The sequence below is a fragment of the Toxotes jaculatrix genome, chromosome 12 (genome assembly GCF_017976425.1).
Source record: "Toxotes jaculatrix isolate fToxJac2 chromosome 12, fToxJac2.pri, whole genome shotgun sequence".
Classification (NCBI taxonomy): Eukaryota; Metazoa; Chordata; class Actinopteri; family Toxotidae; genus Toxotes; species Toxotes jaculatrix.
In genome coordinates, this window is record NC_054405.1 from 2467754 (window position 1) to 2491782 (window position 24029).

Here is a 24029-nt window from a genome sequence, read left to right on the forward strand (position 1 = left end):
ACATGAAATTTGCGTGGAAGGACGGAGACTTTGCGGTCGCCAACAGCCTCCTTTTCACGGAGAAATGATTGAAATCCGCGGCGGAGCTCACGGCTGACCGGGGGCAGCGAGTTTTTCCCCACTTGCGGAGGGAAGAGTTTGTTCAGCCAGAGGAGTCGCTTCAGTCCGCTTTAAAGGAGAAAACTCACAGAAAAAAAAAAAAATCATGTTTCATCGAGTTGAAGGATCCAGAAAGTAAACGGAAGCAGCTCTGCACAAAGGTAAAAACAAAAAAAAAGGTTTCCAGACATGTAAGCTAAGAAACTGTATCCTCGGTTCTTCAGCGTATTCACGTTAGAGCCACAAATCTAAAGGATGAGAAACGGATGTTAGACAGAAAAGTCTCTGTTCCCGTAGGAAAGTTAGTCCCTTTTGTGTGTGTGTGTGTGTGTCATGAAGACAGCCAGGACAAAACGTCGGTAACGGATTCACGGAATGATTGTGCTTTAATCTGATCTTCATGTCACTCGCGGTGGTTTCATACTTCATTCATTGCTGGCTGCTGTGAATTCACGGCTTTGATACGATAAAGTGTTTTGTGTAAATAACTGTAGCTGAAGCTTGGATAATGGGAAGTGTCGGTGGGTGTATCCTTCACTGCATCCCTGCCTGTGTTAGCACAAGTCCCTCTGTCAGCTACTTTTTCCAACTTCAAATTGAGATTTTCCAGTGTGTGTGTGTGTGTGGGGGGGGGGGCACACCGTGGGGTCCCCCTGGTGAGTCCCCCAGGAATATGGAGACAGGTTAAAGTTGTTCTGTCACTGGTTCTGCGTACACTGAGAACACTGACCCGCATGCTATAATCTGCTTAGCTTGGGATTTCTATCACAGAAACACACTTTACAGTAATATGATTTCACCCAACAGGCTGGTTAACAAAGCTTCAGTGTGTATGCACTGCAGCGCGTTCCTGGGTTAGTTAATGCAACATCCAGGTGACTGCATCAGGTGACCTTTGACCTGTAGAAAAAAAACCATTCACATCACATCTCAGGCCTTTGTGTGTGTTTGAAAATGGCACAGATAAAAATGAAAATGTGGAGACGTATTCTCAGATTGTTTCTTGAGATAAAAGAAAAACAATTTAATGATCAAAAACAGTCTGCTTGATAAATTATAGTGATAATGGTAAATCATTCTCACCACCCAAAGTCTCTACACTCAAAAATGAAAATAACATAATAAGCATTTGAGATCCGATCACTCAGGCCACATTCAGAAAGTGGTGTAGGCTGCATGTATCCACATTCTTCTCGGAGTGTGAACACAGATGTGTCCTGGGCCATACTAGTGGACCGAATACTCACCTGACGTCCTCTGTGTGAGCAGATGTACATACTCACACAGAAACAAATACAAGTCATAAATGGAGCGAGCTGTCTTTGTCCATGGTGTCTGAAATGTTTGAAAAGCCCACAGAGACACATCACGAGGGCTTCAAACAATGTGGGTGATTTGGTTTTGGACTGGAACATGCAGAGGAACAAGACTCCACTACTTTATTCTTTGAGCAGCTGAATGAATTAAATGATTTTGTCTTTCTTGCTAATGTTAACTATTAAAGATGAAAAGGCAGTAAAACATCCCTTATTCTTCATTCGGTCTTCTAACATTTCTTCCTTTGTGCTGGAGATGATCTTGACATTTTAATGCCAGCTGTCCACAGGTGATCGGATCCCCTGAGACACAGGCTAATGTCAGGTCTGAACAGGACCTGTGCTGGTCCGGTGTGGAAGTGGCAGCAGGCAGTTATATTTATTTTTCAATGTGAAACAGGTTGTGGCACGTGACTTCGGGCACACATAGTGTCACTGTTTAAGGTTAGAATTGATCTTCTCAGCCACCTCCCTGCCGCCAGAGTTAGGGCTGATTATGTTACATGTTACATGCAGTGATGTTACATCACTTGTGACCATTTTCCAAAGTTTACCATAAGTTTTTAGCTATGGGGGTTAGCTGAGCTAGCACGAATGCTAGTAAGCTAATCTGCTAGCATGATTACCACTGACAGGCCGGTTGCTGAATGTTTCTTATAGACCAGTTCTAAGTGTGGATGGACAGTTGTTACATGTCTAGCATTCGCGCAGGTTTTTCAGCCGAAGTCGTTCTCTGTCCGTACCACCAGACTTTCAGAGCACCCAGCAGCTTTTGGAAGTTGTAGCACGTCTTTCTTTTTCTCCAGCCGAGGCCAGAACAGCTTGAATGCCAGAGTTTTCCAGCAGAGTGCACATTTGTGAGCTCTTCTGGCCTCCCAAGTTAGACATTTGGCCAGAAAAACTAATTGCTTGTTTAAAGCAGCAAGGGTCAGGGCAGCTGAGGTAACGGTATGACATTCCCTCGTCAGTCCTTCGTTCTGTGGACGACCGCTACCTGGATATGTCCTGACCGTCATCTGAGCTAGTTCGGTCATTCATGTTGCACAAAGGGGAGGCTGTGGCCGAGGAGGTAGAGCGGGCTGTGTACTAAACAGAAGGTCGGTAGTTTGATCCCCAGTTCCTCCAGTTTGTTTGAAGACTATCAGGGAGATGAGTGCTAATTTAAATAAGTGTAGTGATGTAGTGTGGTGTAATGGAGCCCTGGGATGGTAAAGACCCGAGGGTATGCATTTAAGGCTTTAATAAGGGTTAAATAAGTGTAGCAAAGGGTACATTTCATTATTCATTTCTCACTGAAATTATGTTTTTCTTCTACTTCCAATGTCTAAGAAGGCGAAACAAAGCTTTCTCACAAGTTTCATGAACTTTATCATCATAACATTGCATTTTTTTAATTTATTATTTTTCCACTCAGTCATTCTGTACAGAGCTGATCAAAGTCTCATGCTACAGATCTACACACTGAGGAAATACAGTTCAATATTAACAGAATTGTAATACAGAAATAGGAAAGTACCTTCTATTCAGGCAATATCAAAGATGTTTCCTAAAACGGACTAACTGTAAGTTATAATTGTTACTTTCATTTCCATGATGGAGTTTGCTATGTTTGTCTGTTTGTTGCAGACAGTTGTTTTCTTCAAGCAGACAAGTTAGTAAAGGCTCTGCCGAGTGACGACTTCGGCTGTTGCCATCTGCGAGGTCACAGGGGGCCCCCTCAAGTGTCTCCCATTTCCATGTAGGAAATATTTGAGTGTGAATGAAACCCCCCCCCCCCCCCTACAGATTAGAGACAGAGAGGCCCACTGGGTTTGACCCAGAGCCTAGAAATTCCTCTCACTGCTCTGCTTCTCTTAGATATAAACACGTCTTGTTCTACTTTTACCACTTTCTTCAAGCTTCCCCCCCCCACCCCCTTCATGCCTCTAACTTCCTGTCATCTGCTCTGCTCATTTTTATTTTTTTTGTCCTGACTAGCCGACTTCAGTAAATCTTGCAGTGAACAGACCGTTTGAAAGGGGGACTGTGATTTGATCTGAAACGGAATATCACGGAATTCCGGAGAGTTTAAGGCATTCTCTTGAAAGGCCAGGAAATACCACATGATCTTACCAAATGGATCGCTCTGAAGGAATAGGCCAGGAAGTATTACTGTGGGTCACCTGTGGTGGTTTTCTGTCAGAAAAGTCAGGAAAAAACTGGCTCGGCTTCATTCATGGAAAGTCAAGGAAAGAGACGTCACATTCACTTGTGGGAAAGCTGGCAGCAGTGACATGGAGAAGATTCCGGTTTCCATAATCCTTCTAACGACAATCCAGTGAAGGCTTTTACAGTTCACCCCCCCCCCCCCCAACGTGTGCGCACTCAACTAACAGGGCATGGACGTGGAAAGTAGGGGTGGGGAGATACTTACCATGAAACACCAAATCCTCCGAAAACCATGAAGCAAATCTGCTGACTAATTTGTTGTTCTATGACATACAATGTGTAACACAGCCACTGCTATACTAATTAAAAACAGGTTTATCTTAATACTGGGATGAGTGGAATCAGGAATGCATTGTGTTTGTTCATATTATATTTGGATTTTCTTGTTGAAATCCCGGCGAGTTCAGCTGTAGCCTTTGTCTGCAGATCTGCTGTCTCACTTTCCAGTGAGACAGGTTACATGGAAGGAGTTTCCATAAAGTTAAACATGTCTTTGTGCTCATTTACATAATTGAATCTGTGATCACATTTTCCCTTTAGCTCTCCCAAAACCCTCAACAAATCCTCAGCGACCGAAGTGCTGCTCCGGAGATGGGGTGTTTGTCGGGGGGCAGCTCTTTTTGGGAAGTGAACCAAACCTCTGTTAGGTATATTCAGGGCAGTGATTTTGTTCTGGAATGCTCTGCTTGCATTCAGCTTGTTTGCTTGAAAGCTTATCCCTCACTCGAAGCTGCAGATTCAGAGAGGTTAGGTGACTGGTGTTCCATCAGTGGGTGTTCCAGCTCTGGCTTATGCTTCCCCCTTACTGTCCAGAGCTGCTTTCACACATGCACTGCAACCATGAACTTGTCTAGACATCACCCAGAGGAGCTGTTATGTGTGAACACAAATGTCCAAATAAGTTGAAGCGGACATTAAACGGACTTTACCCTGTCAGCTACCCAGTACAAAGTCAATGTATGGGTCAGCTGAGCTGATGTATGAATAAGCGGAGAGTTTACTTTTATTTGGAATTCATTATTTCTGTGTTTTGATACCAGTGACTTTTTTATGTATGATGCAGTGAAACCTGATGAAGTTGGGGGATCTCTTGCCCAGCTGATTTTTTTTTTTTTTTTTTGTGGGGTGCCCCAGGAGCCCGGTGGTTTGGGTCAAGTCGTTGAGACACCTTTGTTGCATGTCATACCCCTCTCTTTGCCAACATTTCTCTTGTCTCTCCACTGACAAGGTAAAAAAAAAAAAAAAAAAAAAAAACTGAAACAATAATCTCTAACAAAATGCCAGAGGTGTTCCCAGGCGGGTGCTCATGCTCCCAGGCGGATGCTCCCAGGCAGGTCAGACTTCGTTCAGTTTTTGGTGCGTGAGTTGACGACAGCATTCCAAGTTCCTTTGCTTGAAGAGAGCAGGTTTGGTGGCATATTAAACACAATGGGTTGGATCTGAGGATGACAAATAAAAATATGTGTTACCCCAGCTCATCTTGCATGGCTTGCTGGATGAGCTGCTTGTTTGCTTATCCTCTCTGTGGCATCTTCATTTTGACGTACACATGCTGTTTTGCTCCGAGTCTTCATTTTTCTTGCCACGCTCGTCTTTTTTTTTTCTCTCCATCTGGTTTGCAAATTAGTTTAATTAGAAATTGATATTTTTATTCCATTTTATTGCAACAGCAAAAAACCTAATGTTTACTACAGGATTGAGCAGTGATGTTGTTATGTTGCATGGGAATACCAGCCCATTATTCATTTACCTGTACAACAGTACCTTTGCTGTTGTGGTGCTGCCACAACTGGTAACACCGCAGTGAGTAATGTGTATGAACAGTGTAGCTGTTTGGAGTATTTTTGGAGTTACGCATTATCACAGCTGCCGTGCGAGTCGCCAGTGAAAGCTCGACAAACTTCATGAGGCTTGTGAGCCTGATGAAGGCTGATCCAGCCTCATGTAACTGTATAATTCAGTGAAATGTATGAGCTGCACTGCAGACTGGATTCTCTGTGAACAGTGAAGACCCATGCTGATGGCTGGCTCATATGAACAGAGCCCTGCTCTGGTTGAAGCACATAGGTAGATCTGATCATATGTGTGAGCTGCTTTATTAGAAACTGTGATGAACTGGAACATGGGACAATTCTTGTTGGGACAATTGTTTCACTCTCTCGAGTACAGTCCTGCTCTGTGTGAAAAGTGCCCTGGGATAACTTCTGTTAGAATTTAGTGCTATCTTCCTGACTACTCTTTTTTTTAATAACTATGTGACTCCACAGAAGTTTGAAACTGAATGTCCAGAGTGTGTGTAGAGCAGCCTACATCCACGTGAAGCCAGTAAAATTTCTGTCCGTCTCAGACCGCAATCTTCACTGACCTGGAATTGTTCTTACCCCAGAAACTTAGATTTTTTTTTTTTTTTTTGAAAGAGATGAGAGGAAATGAGTCAGAGTGAGTGAGTGAGAGAGAGAGAGTGAGTCATAATCATAATGTTGTGATCAGCAGCTTCAGAAAGTGTCTGGTTTAGCAGGTTTAGGTGATGGCAGCATGGGCTTGATTCTGTATTGATGTATTGATTCTGTACAAGGGCAGAAATATACATGTGTTTTAGTTTTGTTACATTTCTAAAGCTGGTTGCATGGTTCCCTTTTATAAATCTCAGTCATTTGTGTAACTATATATCAATCTATACATTAAGCACTTCACACCTGTCAGACCAGAAGAGTGCCAGGCACAGTAACAAGATGTGTGGATACCGAGTGAACGTAAAGCAAATGCTTCATTATCCTTCCAAATGATTAAAGCTTATAAAATCATGAAGTGGTTTACTGACTGAGAACAGCTGTGTTGATGTTAGTGATATATTGTTTGTTCTGTATTTAGCTGGTATCAGCCTCAGTAGAGTCACGTCAGGTTAGTACTTGAGTGGACAGAGTTTATGCTTCCATCACTGGCAGTTAATTTGGTGATATGAAAACGGAGTAGGTGGTGGGAGTAGTCCCGGGCTTTTGTTTGTGTAGGTCTCACAGTGCAAAGCTGTGGCTGGTTCCTGGAATCAGTGCATCATGCACTGAGGCATGGAAGAATGAGGAAATACCCATAATTACAGGTAAAATTAGATTTGATATTATATTTTTATTGATAAGAGTAACATCATTGAGGTTTTCCAAAAAAAAACAACAAAAAAAAAAAAAGCAGCTGCCATGACATGCAGCTGTTATTCACAGCTGTGTCTGTTTAACGTGTCCATAAAATCAAATTAGCACATGCACGTGTAAACCATCACTGGCTGTGATAAATGACATCAGCCAGAAAGATGATCAGGGTTTGCTTTATTTTGATTGAAGGAGAGCTTTCTGTTCTGTCCTGTGTAGTATTTATTTATTTATTTTTTCCAGGGGAGCATGGATTTGAAAACTTATTTTGCTATTAAAACCAGTTTTTTTTTATGTGGTGCGGGGTGTTACCAAGGTGTTTGGCAAGGTTGTAGATAATAGAGTTGATGCTACTGATGATGAGTGGGGGCTCCTTCCTTTGTGTATCTTAGGGAGTCCATAAATGCAAGGGGTGGCTGTCTGAATCTCCAAATCCAAGTTCACTGCGAGGTTAAAGGTGCTGGTGGGGTGGCGTCAGTTGGTGTGAGGATGGGTATCGACGGTTGATGGCTCTCAGTCAGAAAGGTAATTCTTAATAAAGAATATACTGTTTCAGCACAACAACACGGGCATCTTACAATGTGAAGTTACAACGAGCTAACTAAGGGCTTGTTTAATTAATCCAGTAGTTACAATGCTAAACATACAGTAGCTCTTGTCAGACTGAAATAAGTTCAGTCTGACAAGAGCTGTTAATGAGGGGTAGCTGTGTCTCAGAAGGTAGAGCGGGTCGTCCACTAATCAGGAGGTCGGTGGTTTGATCCCAGGCTCCTCCAGTCCACATGTCAAAGTGGGCACTGCATGCTCAGTAAAAAAACAAAACAAAAAAAAAAAACGCTGTGTGGGTGTGACTTGTAGTGTAAAAGTCTAGATAATAATACTATATAAATGCAGGCCACTTACCATTTATAGATTGAGTCTGATCCCTCATTCTCGACACACATTTAATGTGACCAAGCAGAGAGACGTGTTGAGATCAAATGTAGACGCAGTGATGAACAGAAATACTGTAATGTTCCAAACAGACAGAATCTCATCATGGGGCTTTTTGGCACAGTTGCACCAGTTCTGGTTTATAGCAGCAAGCAAGTTCTAAACTTTGAGGTATGCATATTTTAAATTATTTTTTTATAGTGCCTTTAAATAAATTTAAAGGCACTGGTTTATGATGGGTTCTTGCTGGCAGATACCTGGGGGGGGGGGGGGGGGCATTATGGCTCAGTGCAGCCTGAGTAAGATCAAAGTGAAATTCCATTTTAACTTTGCACGCTGAAAAGAGGGAATAAGCAAGAAGCAAAATGAGGGTGAAAGGGATACTGATTCAGAGGAAGCCTGCAGGTAGAGGCACCAGTGAGTGGGGCCTGTGACAGAAAGGTTGCAGGTTGTTGGAGAAAACTGTGGAAGGACTGGGCAGCACCCTGAGGCTGAAAGTGAAGCAGGGCGTTTCCTGAAAGAGGAAGTAGAAATTAAATGAACTCTCCCAGGGAAAAAGAAAAAAAGAAAAAGACGTTTTTATTGTCCGAGCAGCATCATTAACTAAACAAGTGGCAAAGCAAGATCTCCGTTCTTTCCCGTTGTATGAAATGATGTGATCTTACTTGTTGAACCTGATTTCTCTTTCCTCTGACGGTCATTTCAAATGCCTGAGTTTGGGTTGCTCAGTGTCATTTTGGAATTACAGCACTCTGTTGTACACCATGAGGCCTGGGTTCCCCTTCCACAGTTATTCTATCAGTGTTTTCCCATCTAACGTTTTTCAGGTTTTGTGAATTCGCTGTCTGTGTCATCGTTTAAAGTTTCGGTGGCCTTGTCTAGACACACTGCTGTTGACTCACATGTTTTTGGTCTCTTCATGTCTCCTGTTAATCTGCTGCAGCACACAGAAACCTCATACTTCCTTTTGTTTAACGGCAGCGTCCTTCTGCATTGTGGACACAGGACTGTCTTCTTTATGGCCTGTGTTGTGTGTAATAAATTGCAAGCATAGTATCTGCTTAAGGTTTTTTTTTTTTCTCTCTGCAGTGTAAAATAGCGTGGGACAAAATGATCTTCTTCCTCTGACTTATCTTTTCTAAAAGAAAGAAGGAAATCATTAGCCAGCAGTTTCTACTGTTGTGCCAAGCAGTGAAAGTGGAAGTTATAGTCTCAGGTATTTATTTTGTTGACGGTTGGTAAAATAAACACTGTTAAGGCAGTTACACTAGTGCACAGGTATGAGGGGAGTGGCTCATTGCTGAACGGTTGCCAGATCCACCTGTCTCCTCCCAGCCCCACCTTGGAGAGGTGGGGGGTGGGGGGGGGGGGGGGGGGGGTGAGTGAGTGGAAAGAGAGGTGCGCCACCTCAAACCTGCACAAAGGAGGTCGATGTTAGTGAAACAGGGACACGATGAATCGGACGAATGCTGGAATACTTTCTAGGTTTTCACTCAGGGGTTGATGACCGGGATTTTCTGAGGAAGCTGCACAGGTAGGAGTATTTGAAAAACAGTTTTAGCAGCAGGCAGACTGTTGCCAGGTAGAGCTTTTTTGGTAAAACTTTAAATTGAAAATCTAAAATAATGATAACCAAACAATAAGCCTTTGGTAAAATGAGTGATGATCAAAGACTGTGACCGTGAGGAAAAGTCATGTTAGTTGTATATATCTGTACATGTCTACAATTTAAAACTGACAGACAATATCCTCTAAAAAAAAAAGAGTGGATTTGCTGGATTCTCTTTCTCACTGTCAAAGCTCAGTGTACAAAACACAGACGGCAGCTTCTCATTATAGCTGATGACCATGACTTTCACTGGTTAAAACGACAGCGTGCCTGCAGCTGTGTCCTGTTGTTGCCGCAATTCAAACAGAGTGAAGGGTCTCCTATTAGCTTCAGATTTCAGCGATCAAAAGAAAAAGCAAATGCCTGAGTTTGACTAGTGAGAAATTGTGCAACTTCTTGAACAAACCTTTGCTGCCTTCCATAGTGGAGAGCCTCCAGTATTACCCTACATAGCGCAAGGTTAGTATCTCCCTTCACAGACACACCTCTCTATGTCTCTCTTTCAGTTGACCACATGGCAGCTGACATAGACATGAATGAGCCTGTAACTTTCTCTCTGATCATTTAAACGTAAATCCAGCTGAAATCACAGCACAGCCTTTTAAGTTCTGTGTGTGGAGGATTTTTAGCAGCAGCTCGGAAATGTCTTGAAGTGACTGCTGGTTAACGTGGATCTTAATGAGCCACGTTTCAGTCACTATTTCAAAAATCGGTTGTAAATGAGAACAGCTTTACTGTGAATTCAGCTGAATGAAATGACTTTATATGTGAGCACAGAGAGGAGGAGAGAAGCAGATAGATAAGAATCTGAAACTAGGCAGAATGATGCAACACGATGAATATGATGTCATTAATATGCATAAATAGCATATTACATAATCTAGTGGTTCCTCAGCAATATTCAACTGCATCCTCAGTTTTGCACTTTGACCATAAACAGTCCATATACTAGGTTTTGACCTAGTCTTGTTAATTTACATTACATGACTTTGAAACCCCAGCTACTTAAGGCTGTCTGTTGTGTTTATTTGTTGCAAATTTCTTTGTAGGTTCCAGCACACACCAAGTCTGATGAGGTTCCAAATGTTGGTTAGGTTGTAGAGACTAAAAAGACTAGAATAATAATAATTTCTCTATTTTCCTTTCAAGATATTTGTTTTTTTAGTCATACATAATCCTACATGTACTACACATTTTTCCCACTACAAGAATTTTCCCTGCAAAACTGACCATACAAAAAAATCTAAAAACACATAACAAAAACAAATATGAAGACCAAATGCGCCAAATGCATTCTACTTCTACTACTTGAAGACCAGATTAAAGGCAGAGAGACCTTGTTGGTGGCTGCAGTGATAGTCTGGGAGAATACCATGAGGGAACATGCAAAGGGTCTGGTGACGCTTATCCCCAAAACATATTCTGCAAGATATTAAATAAAATGATTTTGTGAGTTTGTCCTCGGTTGACTTGGTTGTAAAGTTTACAGCCTGCCACGCTGTTGCACCTGCATTGCTGTATGCACTGTGAGGTAGCTAAACATCTAATAAGTCGGGGTCTTCTCAATGGTTGCACCGACTCATCAACTTTTAGAAGGCAGCGCTAGATGTAAACCTGCTTCAGTTAAAGCTGAGACTTGCACCTCAATGTAGTATCTGTTATTTTAGCAAAGACCAAAGTTAAAAAAAAAAAAACCTGAAAGAGACAAATTTACTTAAATTCAGAGTGAGAAAACCAATATCATCTCATTTCAAAGTAGATTTTGTGTATCTGAAAGTGCCCCATAGTTTAAGAGAGGAACCTCACATGACTCAACCAAGAAGGAGCTGCAGCACCCTCCTAGAATAAGAGAAACCCCTGACACCCACCACTGCAAACTGGTTCTAGGAGCATAGAACATAACATCTGGTGGGTAAGAAAGCTGAGCTAGTGTGAGAGGTGGAGCAGTACCTATAGAATTTAAGAATTCCAGATAGCTGGGCTCTTCTGTATGCATCACTGGGTCTAGAACCAAACTCCTAGACAGGAGCTGGCATCTACCCTTTTCTGGGAGTTGCCCAGCTTGAGGGGTGCCTGGTGGTTCTGGGGAGAGTTGTCTCTTGTCACCTGTTTGGTATGTGATTTTCATAGATTGGATCTCAAGGTGTCACTGGGGGAGTGGAGTGTCTGGTTTGGGGGACCTCAGAATTGCTGATGTGGCTCTGTCGCTTCATCAGACCATGACCTAACACACTGGGGAAGTCTGCATTTGAATGTGAAGCGGTCAGGATGAGAATCTTCACCTCCAAGACTGAAGGTTCCTGCTGGAAAACCCCACTGGGTTGGGACTGAGCTGCAAGTAAAGGCATTCTAATATCTTGAGGTCTCGTTAACAAGTGAGGGTAAAATGGAGCTTTGGAATTACCAGTTGAGCTTTGTTCTGAGCTGACCTGTGGTCATTTGGGTATTGACTGGAGGAACAAGATTGCAGATACAAGCAGCCAAAATGATTTTCCTTGTGCGGTGGTTGGGCTCCTCCTTAGCGTTAGAACTAAATAAAAAATGGCAGAAACCATGTTTGGTCCGTGTCCCATCCGCTAACAAGGATGGGGGGCGGGGTTTATGACAGATGCAGCAACCAGCCAACAGGGGACGATTGAGATGTTTTGGGGAGCTGTCATGTCGCCGTCTTTATATATGGTCACTAACACACACACATTGTGGCGTCAGCAGAGTATATCATGACAAACGCACATACAGACGTGAACATTCTGTAAATTGTTTTTATGAAGGTGAGCATGGAGAAATGTGGGGTGTTTTGGGGAGGAGGAAACACTGATTGTCTTACCCATAGTGTGTTTGTGTGTGTGGTATAATGTGTTCTGTGGGCTTGTATTCACTTTTTATGCGTCCGTGCTAGTGATAGCCAAGGCTGGAAACAGCCAAGGCCGGAGGCATTATGTTTTTGGGTTGTTCGTCCATCCTGGATTCTTCTACGCGCAATATGTCAAGAACGCTTTGGGGGTCTCTCTTTTGCACTTTGCACAAAGGTTCACTGTGACTTAAGGCAGATCCGAAAGGAGTTTGGAGGTCAATGGTCAAAGGACAAGGTCACTATGACCATATTCATGTTTAGCATGGTAATGTGCTATAGAACCGTTTGAGGGATGGCTTTCAAACCACCACCAAGCGGTGGTATGCCTCCGCCATCCTGGCAGGTGTCACTTTCAGTATATTCTCAAGTCTTTGCGGTACTTTTGGTCAAGCGGTAACTTCTAGTTTCCTCTTCCTTCCACCCTCCACTCTACGCCATTGTGTGTCAAAATTGATCCTATCCAACATGTTTCATGTAAAAATCACCAATAAAATCACAATACCCAAAATAATGTAATGGCAGTTGTTTATATCTGTACTATGTCCAAAATGAATTTCAGCCCAGAGCAGGCATTGTAAAATCATACACATTCACGGGGATGTGTCCAGTTTTGAGGAAGTGGCACTAATTTTTTTTTTTGCAAATCTTCTATTCTGCTGTACCAAGAATAGTCTGCTTTAGCTGTTTTGAGGTGCTGGAGTTTACTAAACTGACATAAGTCGGTCAACTAATACAGTATGGCTGCTTTTCTTTTGTGAGCACCCAACCAGTTCCCATGGGTCAGTTTTGAATTGATCTGAAGGTTGGCATCATAATAGACATCCAAATATTTACAGTCACACATGTTCACATGTAAGAAGCAGTTTTAAAAACATGCTTACATGGCCAAGGAAGTGGAACTTTCCAGGGGAAATCTAGGTGGGAAACCAGGTTTCTCTAATTCCCTCCCTTGATTACAGTAACAGGTTTCTCATTTACATAACGCGTAAGAAACGCTGGAGAAAACTTGGGTTACTTATGTAGATGCTTTGAATGAATGAGGTGAACTTTGTGGGTCTCTTTGCAAAGCTGTGTGCTGTGTATTCTACATGGAAGTAAAAAGGATTGTCTTTCATTTCTTCTGCAGAGCGTTTGGCTCTCAGCGACATCAACCAGCACATCTACATCTAGCACCATCTTGAAGACCTGCTGAGTCTGCAGGAAGGCAGGGACCAGCGGAGTTGAACCAGCCTGCCACCATCAGCCTACTGCCACCTTACACTGGACCACCTCCACCCACAACGATATAATCAGCCCCATCTTCCTGTTCGCTCTTACCTTGGCCAAGCCCCGTCTGGGCCTCCCAGTGGGCCCGCTGCAGCTCTACAACATGAGCAGCTGTTGCCATTGACATCCCCTGGACAGCACAGTGAGAGCAGCCGTACAGGTAGGTATGAGAGGGAGAGGACTTATGAGTTAGAGTTTGTTATGGGAAACAGAGGAGTAAAGGCAGGAAGGAAGGGAGTCAGATGTAGATATGTTGGGGCAGAAGAGAGGAAGAGAACCAGAAGTCAAGAGGACAGAGTTACAGCAAGAAGGAAGGGTGAAGGAAGGAAGATATGGGAATGAACTGAGTACAGAGTAACAAAAACTTAAGCCTTCTGTATGTACCAATTAAAAAGAGTGCCGACAGATCTGTGCACATAGTTTAGCTAAGGCTTCCACAACATGCATCTGGTTTTCAGAATAAAAATAAGGAATATTACGTTTGCGTAGAGTGTCTGTAAAAGTACATAAAAATGTACGTAATGTAATATAGATTTTAGTTCATATAGCATCTAAATGAGAGAACAGACTAATAACTGGTGTCATAAATATTGTGAAAATACAAAGGCATCTACCATACCTGAGTGAAACAAGTGACTCAGCCATTGTAGAGTTTCTTTATGATGGTCAGAGATACACACAGTGGTTTTTGGTCGGTAACACTGAATATAAACGTCAGTAATGATTTATAATCTGCTCTGATTGGCTGATTATTATATGCTTTCGTTGGTTTATGTTGTCTATCAGAGACTTATATCTTTGGTACAGTTTGACTGTAGTAAAGACATCAGCTCGTCCAAGTATGTGTCCTTGTTGAACAAAGAAATGTAGATATGCTGTCAGTCCATATTGTCTGAAAGGACTGAAAACCAATACATTAGCATTTAAACTCATGACAGTGACAGTGTGTCTTACTCATCCCAAAAGCTTCTTCAGTTAACACACACCATGATTCATGTGACCCATAACAACGCACATGATCCACATGGTGTTAGCGACCCCACCCAGAGCTAAATACCTGGATTCAGCACCAGTCACTTTGAACTGGAGAACCTCAAGCAAGTCCAGTTCCCTTCGTATAGCATTTAGGAAGCACCATGACCTGGATGACCTAAAATCTTCACAGGTGTAATACAAAAGGACGTCCAGAAACTTTACACATTACAGAAACCACCTGCACCTCAGCTTGATGCAGGAAACACAGGATCATTCCCAACATCTTAAACATGGTTTCCACCGTGAAAGGCCACAGAGCTGAGCCCAGTGACAGTGAGACACGTTCATTTCACTATCAACGCCCCTTAAAGTAAAGATCGACCATATGCTCGAGGAACTGACACCACATTTACCCCGTGAAGACCTGGAGAGAGTCTCCAGCAAGTTTGTTGAAAAGGCACAGACATCACAACACATCAAGGGCAAAGAATGACACGCAAATTTCAGACATTACACTCACAACTTAGCAATTTTCATAGGACAGATGGATGGCAACAGCTGGACCTTCAAGAGAAGTAGGTGAAAGGCTTGTCCAACAAAGGGGTCACACAACCTTAAATGGATGAAGACAGACCGTGGCTAAGAAGCCGAGGGTCTTTGCAGTAACAGTGGAACAGGTACCGGTGGTTGACCTCCTCACGGCCTCAGAAGTCAGCCATCCCAAACAGCAATATGGCTGAAACAGAGGCAGGTTTGACTCAGGTTGAAAGTGAAAGCACCACCATGTCAGAACGAAAGGCTTATGGTTACCCAAACTGGGCCTTAGTCAAAACCACAAAATGTTTGAGTGTGAGTCAGTAGCCAGGGATCCTCACTGATGATGTGTAATGTCAAAGGTCTGATGAGGGGCAAAGGGAAGAACTTCACTTTTGTTGTTTGCGCTGTTGCGGAAAACAATGAGACATTGAGAGCAGTCGCACAGACTGTTTGGGTCTGTTTTGGTTCGTTAAGTGCAAGGAGCCAAAGAGCTGGATGAAGGTGATTATGAATTCCAGGCTTAAAGTACTTGGATGGTTTGACACTTTTTGTTCTTCAGGCTCTGAACCTGATCAATAATAGAAATAACTGAGGAAGATATAAGCCTTTTAACACTCAGTGCTCAAAGTTTAAGGGTCGGGCAGATATACATGAAAGTTGAACTAAATCCTCATATTTAATATCTTATGGAAAATCCTTTGCAGTCACTGCCTCAAGTCTTTGACGAATATGCTCAGACGCTTTGTATCCCCTCTGGTGATGCTCTCCCAGACCTTCACTGCAGCTGGCTTTACCTCTTGCTTGTTCTGGGGTCTCTCTGCCTTTTAAAAGATGATTCATGAGATGAGTCCATAGAATTTTGTTCCCCGAACTCTCACCAGTTTCTTTCGTCCGAGGACCCTGGAAGAACATTCTTGTGAATGATTTTCTGCTCTTCCACAAGACTTGTGCTCCTCGGTCCTTTGCCATTTTCTGTTTGTTCTTGCGCACACTTCCTTTTTTTTTTTTTTTAGAATGTACCCAGCTGTTGATTTTGGAAATCCAACCACCTTTGATATATCTCTGATAGATCTTATTATTACTATAATCAGCTCTGAGCTTTTGTGCTTAAATTTCCATTGAAATGACACAAACATTTTGTAGCCAAGTGTCCGACAATTTGAAAATGTGTTAAGACAGCTATATCTCCCTGACAGTTCTCACTCTAGTTAAGGCTGAGACTTCAGCTCAGAGGCCTGAAGAACCAAAAAAAAAAATGTGTGACTGTCCAAGTCCTCACAGGCTGGGCTTGTAAAATCAGAGGGTGTGGTGGTTAAGAAAGACACACTCAGCCAAACACATCACTGGTCTCATAGGTCTGAAACAGCTGTGCCAATCACAGTGCAAGCATGACTCAACAGATGAGGAGACACTGTGTGGACACAGCACCGCACATCTGCATCTTATCTGACGCACACACACACACACACACACACACAGTCATAATCCCGAGCTGTAAGTGACCTGTCTGATGCCTGTAAAGGTAGGTGAAGTTATTCTGCAGCAGCCTGGTTTCCCGCGCAGGTGATTTAATCTAGATAAACACAGTGGACGGCTGTGTGTGAGACACTTCTGAAACCAGAACATGTGCCAGTATGTGTTTGTGGTGTCTCATACAGTGTGTAGTGCAGCTGTGGACAACAGATTCAGTAAAAGTCAACACTGCTTCATCTGTGTTTCTGCTTTAACCACATTAAATTTTCTTTTTTTTTTTGTTGCTGATTTAAACACATTGCTGGTTTTGAAATGTTTAACTACAAGACTTTATTTACATTTCAGGTTTCACAAATCCATGAAGCTGGACATCATTAGCGTCACTTAGTGATATTTGATTTTTAGTCAAAATGGATTTACATGCAGAAAATAACAGTCGAGCTGAAGTGACCACAAAGTCAGATACAGATGAGAGCTCATCAAAAGCATTTCACTGTCTCACTGTACCCCATGAATCCTTTTACTCTTCTGTCTCTGTGTCTGTTCAGCTTGAAGAAGAGAAGCGGCTGTTTGTTGATTCCTCACCGAGCTGACCAAGTTTCCTTTTTTTTTTTGTCTCGAACGATTTTTATTTACCTGCAGATGTTTCGCAAAAAAGCCTCTTCCTCCTTGAGAATGAGAAGGATAACAGAAAGCGCTAGATGTAATGATTTCTTTCTTTACTATGTGTGAAAACGGTGGAGTTACTAACATTCAGTGTTGTCAGAAGAAACCACACTAATGCAGCTCTATATTGCCCCCAACAAACAAACAAACAAACATTTAAAACAACAGCCTCGTTTCTTGAGACTGGAAATGAGATGTTGCATCCAGTTTTGAGTTTAGACCTCTTACCTAATGGGTTACTTGTGACATTTTTGTTGGCTCTGATCGGAGAGAGAGAGGGGTTTGACTTGGGAGGAAATGATCCTCTTTGATTCGGGGCGTTCACAGAAAATGTATCCCAGGTGGTTTCCGCTTTGACAACACTGGATGTTTAACTGAAAACACGCTGCTTCTGTCTTTTAAGCTGTGTGGACATTGCTAATCGAAGTTCTTGGTATCAGCGGTTTGGTTGCGTGTGAGCTGTGCTGTGGTCAGTGAGTTACAGTTACAGATATATTTCTTGTCCTTATGAAGGGGGTCAGAGGGAGTCGCTGGGATTTCTGGGTGGTCCTCAATGCTTTGGTACTGGGCTTCAAAAATCATGTAATCACTTAGGTCAGGTTTGAGCACGTAGCCTGAGCGAGAGCAGTGTTTTGTGACTGAGCTCATAGTGGCATATTTTGACTGGAATCAACAGCAAATAGAACAATAGAACAACTGTAAGTCTTTTATATTAGTTCGGTCCCCTGGCCCTGTAGCCGTTGCTGAGTCATCAAACCACAGTAGTTTTAGTGCTGACCAGTTGAAAGTGACTTTTCTGTCGTACAGCTGTCACTTTTCATTCTTTTGATTTGAAGTTTAGCCTTTGATATGTGTGGTGTCTGTGATTTGGGTGTAAGGGTTCAGGGTTTTGCTGGTGGTTTGGTTCCTCAGGTTTTTCAGAAATTGTTATTCCCCCATTGTTGTTCTTCTGTCCCATCATGCATCAGTGGGTCTTCCATCAATAACTTCACTCTCTCTGCCTTTTCTGTCTTTCTCTTATTGATTTTCTTTCCATTCCTTCATATTCACCCATGCACAACTCTGATTCTAATCCCTTCGACACACCGCCTCCATTTTCTCTTTCTCGTCTTCCTCTCAGGGAGCGTAGATCGTGGGCGGAGCTTGTCCTTCCATGAGGTGCGCAACCAGCGTGAGGCAGAGATGAGGGCCGCAGCCGAAGAGTCGTCAAACAGCAGCAACAGTGTGGGAGGCGGAGGAGGTGGCGGCAGCACCGTCCTGCAGCGCCTCCTGCAGGAGCAGATGAACCGGAATTACGTGCTGCAACAGCAGCAACAGCAAGGAGGAGGAGCTGGAGGGGGTGGAGGTTACTCAGGTCAGGGACAGGGGCAGGTGGGACCCTCTGATGATCACTCCATGAGCCCCCACATTGCGCGGCAAGAGCCCCAGGGACAGGAGCTACAGTCAGACAATGGCCTGGAGAAGCTGAGCTCCACCAGAGTAGGAGGAGGGGGTGGGAGCAGTGGAGGGGGAGGAGGTTTAGGGACTGGAGGAGGAGGAGGTGGCAGCAGTGGAGGTGGTGGGAGTGGCCAAGGGCAATGCCCAAACCCTGAGGACCTCCCTACATACGAAGAAGCCAAAGTTCAGTCACAGTACTTCCGCGGCCATCCTCCTCCTCCTCAGCCTCAGCAGCAGAACAACCAGCCCCAGCAGCCTCCTCTCCCAGCGTCGGTGGGCGCTGCCTTCTACGTCACTGGGGTGACCAACACCAAGGTGCGCACCGAGGGCCGCCCGACCGTGCAACGAGTTAGCGGCACGGGGAAGGTGCACCAGGATGATGGGCTGAAGGATCTAAAACAAGGGCATGTTCGATCTCTCAGTGAACGACTTATGCAGCTCTCCCTGGCCACCAGCGGCGTGAAGGCCCATGCTCCCGTCACCAGCGCCCCACTCTCCCCCCAGCTGCCCCCTCCAGGGCCGCCTGGCGACTACTACAAGCCACAGCTTCGTGGCCCCCCTCCAGACTACCCCTTCAAAGGAATGGGTTCGCCAACAAAGCAGCAGGATCCTGGAGGCCATTTTTACCAGGAGCAGAGAGGGAGGGAGCACTCTAGGGAGGTGCTTCCAGTCCGATACCAGCCCCCACCTGAGTACGGCTCGTTCAGGTAAGGAACACGCAACACACAGCCCTTCAAAAACAAACATATGCACACTTAAAGCTGCATCAGCAGTATATAGTTTAGAGTCAACTCAAACCAAGTCAGCTTTATGCAGTGACAGTGTGTCAGGGTTGTGGGTCTCTCAGCTGGTTGTGGAATCCAGTCGGCCCCCAAGTGGTCATAAAATTAACCAAAACAGGTTATGGTTAGGGTTAACCAAAAGTGTGTGGCCTTCGAGTCTTTCCAGCAGCTTAAGTTAAAATAAATCTTAGTGGTAATGGTAGCTCAGTGCATATTTGCTGATATGTCTTACTTACAGCTAATGTTCCTGCAAAAACTACCAGAGTAATTTGATGGGGCTAAAAAGAGAATTTCAAAAGCTTTTTGTTAAATTCCAAGAGAAAAAACATTAACAGAACAACAGACAACACGGAAAACAAAGAGTGTCCATTCATGGATCCAGAATTCAGGCTGGAACGAAACACTGTACGGGGCTGGATCTCTTACGTATTAACGTGCATTTCACTTTGCCTCTAGGGGGCACCACAAATGCGAAACGTTTATATCGGCTGTATGGATTTGTACAAAATTATGTTTGCACAATCAATGTTCATGACTGAGTCACTGCAATACAAAAAAAAATCTTTCCAACTTCAGAAAATAAAAGTAAATCACCAGTATGTCCACTGAACAGCATTTGGATCAATCAAACGCTGAGCCCGCAGTGGTATTGCCCACTAACAGTAAAATTGTGTAGCTCAATCCTGCAATGCCCGAATATCGAAAGTAGATGTTACTTTACTGTTTTTGACATTCTGCAAATTAGCTAAATATCCATCATGGAGGCCTTTGTTGTCCAAGAAGCTTTTTGTAGAGTACTTGAGCTGTAGAGGGGGCCAGCCTTTCAGATGTTAAACTTTTTTTTGGCTGTTAATTTTATAGTGCCATTTTTATTGCACCAGGTTTTCTCCTTCTAGGCAGTTCCAGCTTACTGCAAATGGAGCCACAGCATTAGATGGCAGATATTGTTAAATAGACCATGTCCGCATTCATCAATCAATATGACACTTCAGGTTAACGCTTGCCCCCAGATCATGTGCACCAGAATTGTTGAAATTCAAGTGATGAGGTACATGTGTTAGGTATTTGTGGTGCCACCCTATGGGCTGGGCTCAAAATAATTTGCTAGGTGTGTTCTCAAACTGATTGGACAAATCCTTTGAATGATGGAACAATGTCCTGCTAATCCCATGCAGTTTTTTTTATTAATGGCGGCCATGTTTTTGGACTGATCACGTCTATTTGTAGTAGAATTGGGTAGTAGAATTTGACCTTTGTCACCATTAACGCCAGTAATGATTATGATTAAGAGTCAACAATTATAAAATCCTAATAATTGGGTTACTGGGATTTAATAATAATAGAGTTAGGAGAGAAAGACAGAAAGAAAAATAAGTAAATAAATGCATAAATAGATAAACAATCTTGAGTAGAAACTTTTTCATTGTGTCTGTGTCTTTGTTGAGCATCAGTATGCTCGGATCAACAGGTGGTCGGCACCGAATTGCTGGGTCTTTATGTGTATGTATGAAAACGAGGCTGCAGTTTTTTCAGATTTACTTTAGTTTTTGAGGTAAAATAATTATTTTGCATTCAGTATAGCGGAATTGTTTTCTTGACAATAGCTAGAGAGATGAGTACACTTGCATGTAGGCGTTTACATCGCAGTGCTTAATGCTGAATGCAGTATTTCACACAGAAACACTTGGCCTGTGTAAAGGCACTGTCTGTCTGTGAGACTACCTTTGTGTGTGGGGTTTTTTTTTTTTTTTCATTTTATTGTTAATAGAGTCACAAGCTTGTTTGGATGGATTCTTACAGTAAGTGCAACCGTCAAATAGTTTTACATTGGCATGAAGCCACAAAGGCAAGCCGTGAAATAATGAGCAGCACAAGGGAGCATGAACTATGTTTGAGCAAGACTTTGAATCCATGCCAACTCTCTTTGAGAGCTGCTCTGACCTTTGACCTTCATACACGCCATTTCTCGATGGAGATCATTCATAATTTATTTTTTTAAAAACAGTTTGTATGGTAAATAATAATATTTGTGTCATCATCACAAAGTGCTACAGCAAGTTCAGAGCCACAAAACACATCTTTCAAATGAAGTGGAAAAATGATAGAAATGCTGAACTTGACATTATCCACAAAGGCACACATTCACCCTTGGCCTCCCCGTGATTATCACGCAGCTCTGTTCGGACTCCTCCAACTTCTGAACTGAAATGATCAATCAGTTTAAATTAGTCGCCTGGTGCCAGCAAATATTCAGGTTATTTTTAGCGTTTTAGTCTTCATGACAAGATCGTGTCGAAATGACAAAAACAAAGATTTAACAGAGATAAGATGCAAGACGTTTTCATGTTTTCCCAATCGTGGGTTTTTAAACGTTGAGAACGGAGCCTGTCGGGCCTGTTTCACTCTGTTTACCTCAAAGCAAACCAGATTCAAACAGCCATCCATACAGCAGAATTTGAATCATCGGGGACGGGACGAGTCGGGACATGCTCGGCTTTGATGACGTTCCATGTGAGGGTTTAAAGGCAGGAATGTTTGCTCTGTACAAAGCCAGTTGATGGCAGGTGTTTTCCCACCTCCCTCAACAACAATTTTCACTACGTGAGCAAGCAAACAGCAGGTGAATCAGACTTAGTCAAAGGACAGTTATGTTACACAGCCTTCATTTAACCATTTATCAACCACACAGGATCCATAGTAGCAACCAAACACCTGAGAACATATCATCAAATGAGATGAGTTAGAAGTTAACGGTAGTGTTGTACTGGACTGCATTATATTGAGGTATTCCTAATTCTTTGTCTGCTACACTGATTCTTTAGACTCGCTTTTGTCCGGGAGCCGTGTAACCACACAGCTAATGTCTCCTCAGGTCCAGTAAGGAGGGTTCGGTTCACTCCCAGAGACCCCTTCACCAGCACAGTCCCACTTCCTCTGTCACCTCTGTGGGCTCCTTGTCCCGTGCTCAGTCCTCCACCCTCAGCAGCATGCTTAGCGCCTCCCACTCTTCCCACGGCTCCTTCCCCCACCAGCACCCCCAGAGCCTGGGAGAGCCCTTCTCCAGCATGGGACCCCGTGGTCCGCAGAGTCCCGGCTCCCACCATGCAGGTGAGCCCTTCATGGGGCCTGTACACCTGCCCATACAGAGAAGTCATGGTTTCCCACATGACCCCTACGGCTCCACCCAAAGGATGCACCATCAGCAGCAGCAGCAGCACCATCAGTATCAACAACAACAACAACAACAGCAGCAGCAGCAGCAGCAGCAGCTCCAAGGATCAGCATCTCCCCAGCTCCAGCTGCCTGTCCAGGCCGGACACTTCCCCCATCCGCACTCTTTCTCCCACCTACAGGGGGAACCATTTGCTACGATGGCTCGTGCCCACCAGATGGTCGACGTGCTGACAGAGGAGAACAGGATGCTGAGGCAGGAGATGGAGGCCTGCCGTGAGAAAGTCACCAAGCTGCACAAGGTAACATCTTCTCGGTAGAATTGTACAATTCTACAACATCTTAATAAAAAAAAAAAAGTTCATGCATCTCCTTCACCTTCTCCTTGTCTTCCCTCTCTTTCACGTCGTTCCTGCCGTGTCTGGGGGGCCAGTTGGAGACAGAGATCCAGCTGGTGTCAGAGGCCTATGAAAACCTCGCCAAGTCCTCCTCCAAGAGAGAGGCCCTGGAGAAAACCATGAGGAACAAGCTGGAGCTGGAGGTGCGCCGTCTGCACGACTTCAACAGAGACCTCCGAGGTGAGAGAGCAGGGAGGTGCCATAACCATATCACACCTGCGGAAATCACTCTCTCCTTATTATGTGCCTGCTGCATGAAGCACAGAGGGCTCGTATTATTATTGTTAATTACTTTTAATACTTTAAAAGGGTCGCTACACTTCAGGCCATATTGGGTTAAATCGGTATTTTGATACCTAATATGGTTTTTGTGAAATCACAGTTTAAATTCTAAGCTGTTTTTTGGACTCTCAGATTTTATAATGGGTGTGTATTGCATAGAGTGACTGACATCATCCACACTGTCCCTGACAACCCCCCCCACCGCCCCCCCATAAAAAAAAAACTCTTTCACCCTCTTTTAATTCCCACAATTACCAACATTCAGGGGACAATTTCCATATCAAAACATTGTGAAATTTGTCCTCTCTCACCCAGTGTGACATGACTCATGGTTTTTAAATAAATCCCCTCCAAGCACAGAGAGTGCTGACCAAAACTCCCATAGACTGCCATGTTAAACTGAGCTCTTTAAGGTCTGGTCAAAAACAGAGATGATGGGAGTCTTTAAACTGGGACAGCTCCTGTAGTGTAAACAGTAGGGACATATACAGTACATCAGTGTCTTCACTGAAGCCTTGTGATGCTCATTGTGAAAAAATGTTGTTGATAGGATTTATACCTTTCAAGCTCTGAGGGCATTTTTGATGACAAGTCTTGGCTTATACACTTGTTGTCCGCTGGGAGTGGCTTCAGAGTGGCTCGTCTGTGTATTTACATTCTGGAACCAGGGGCCCAGTCACCATAGTAAGCAGTGACTCAGCAGTATCTGGGCAGAAGCAGACAATTTTGAAAAGATTCTGGGTTTATAATTAGAGGACCATTTTACAGAGGTGTTAGTAGGACTGTCAGTGACACAGATAAGCACCACCCAGTGACCATACTCACGTGTACTTCGCTCCACCGTTCAGGGTCAAAGGTCAGCATACACCAACTGTAGCTA

At 43.6% G+C, this 24029-nt stretch overlaps 1 protein-coding gene across 5 annotated transcripts in view; it reads left to right on the top strand.

Annotated features, from left to right (window-relative positions):
- amot (angiomotin) overlaps positions 1–24029 on the top strand; it is a 29876-nt gene continuing 5847 nt past the window's right edge. The window contains exons 1-6 of one of the 5 annotated variants that reach the window (XM_041051146.1): positions 1–260; positions 13289–13588; positions 17056–17116; positions 18200–19223; positions 22171–22771; positions 22903–23047. In XM_041051146.1, the coding sequence (XP_040907080.1) occupies positions 17056–17116; positions 18200–19223; positions 22171–22771; positions 22903–23047 (1831 nt within the window). In that variant the 5' untranslated portion in view covers positions 1–260; positions 13289–13588. Of the gene's footprint in view, positions 261–9125; positions 9234–13288; positions 13589–16707; positions 17117–18199; positions 19224–22170; positions 22772–22902; positions 23048–24029 lie in introns of those variants that run through there. The other 4 variants (XM_041051148.1, XM_041051147.1, XM_041051149.1 and 1 more) reach the window with 4 other exon arrangements.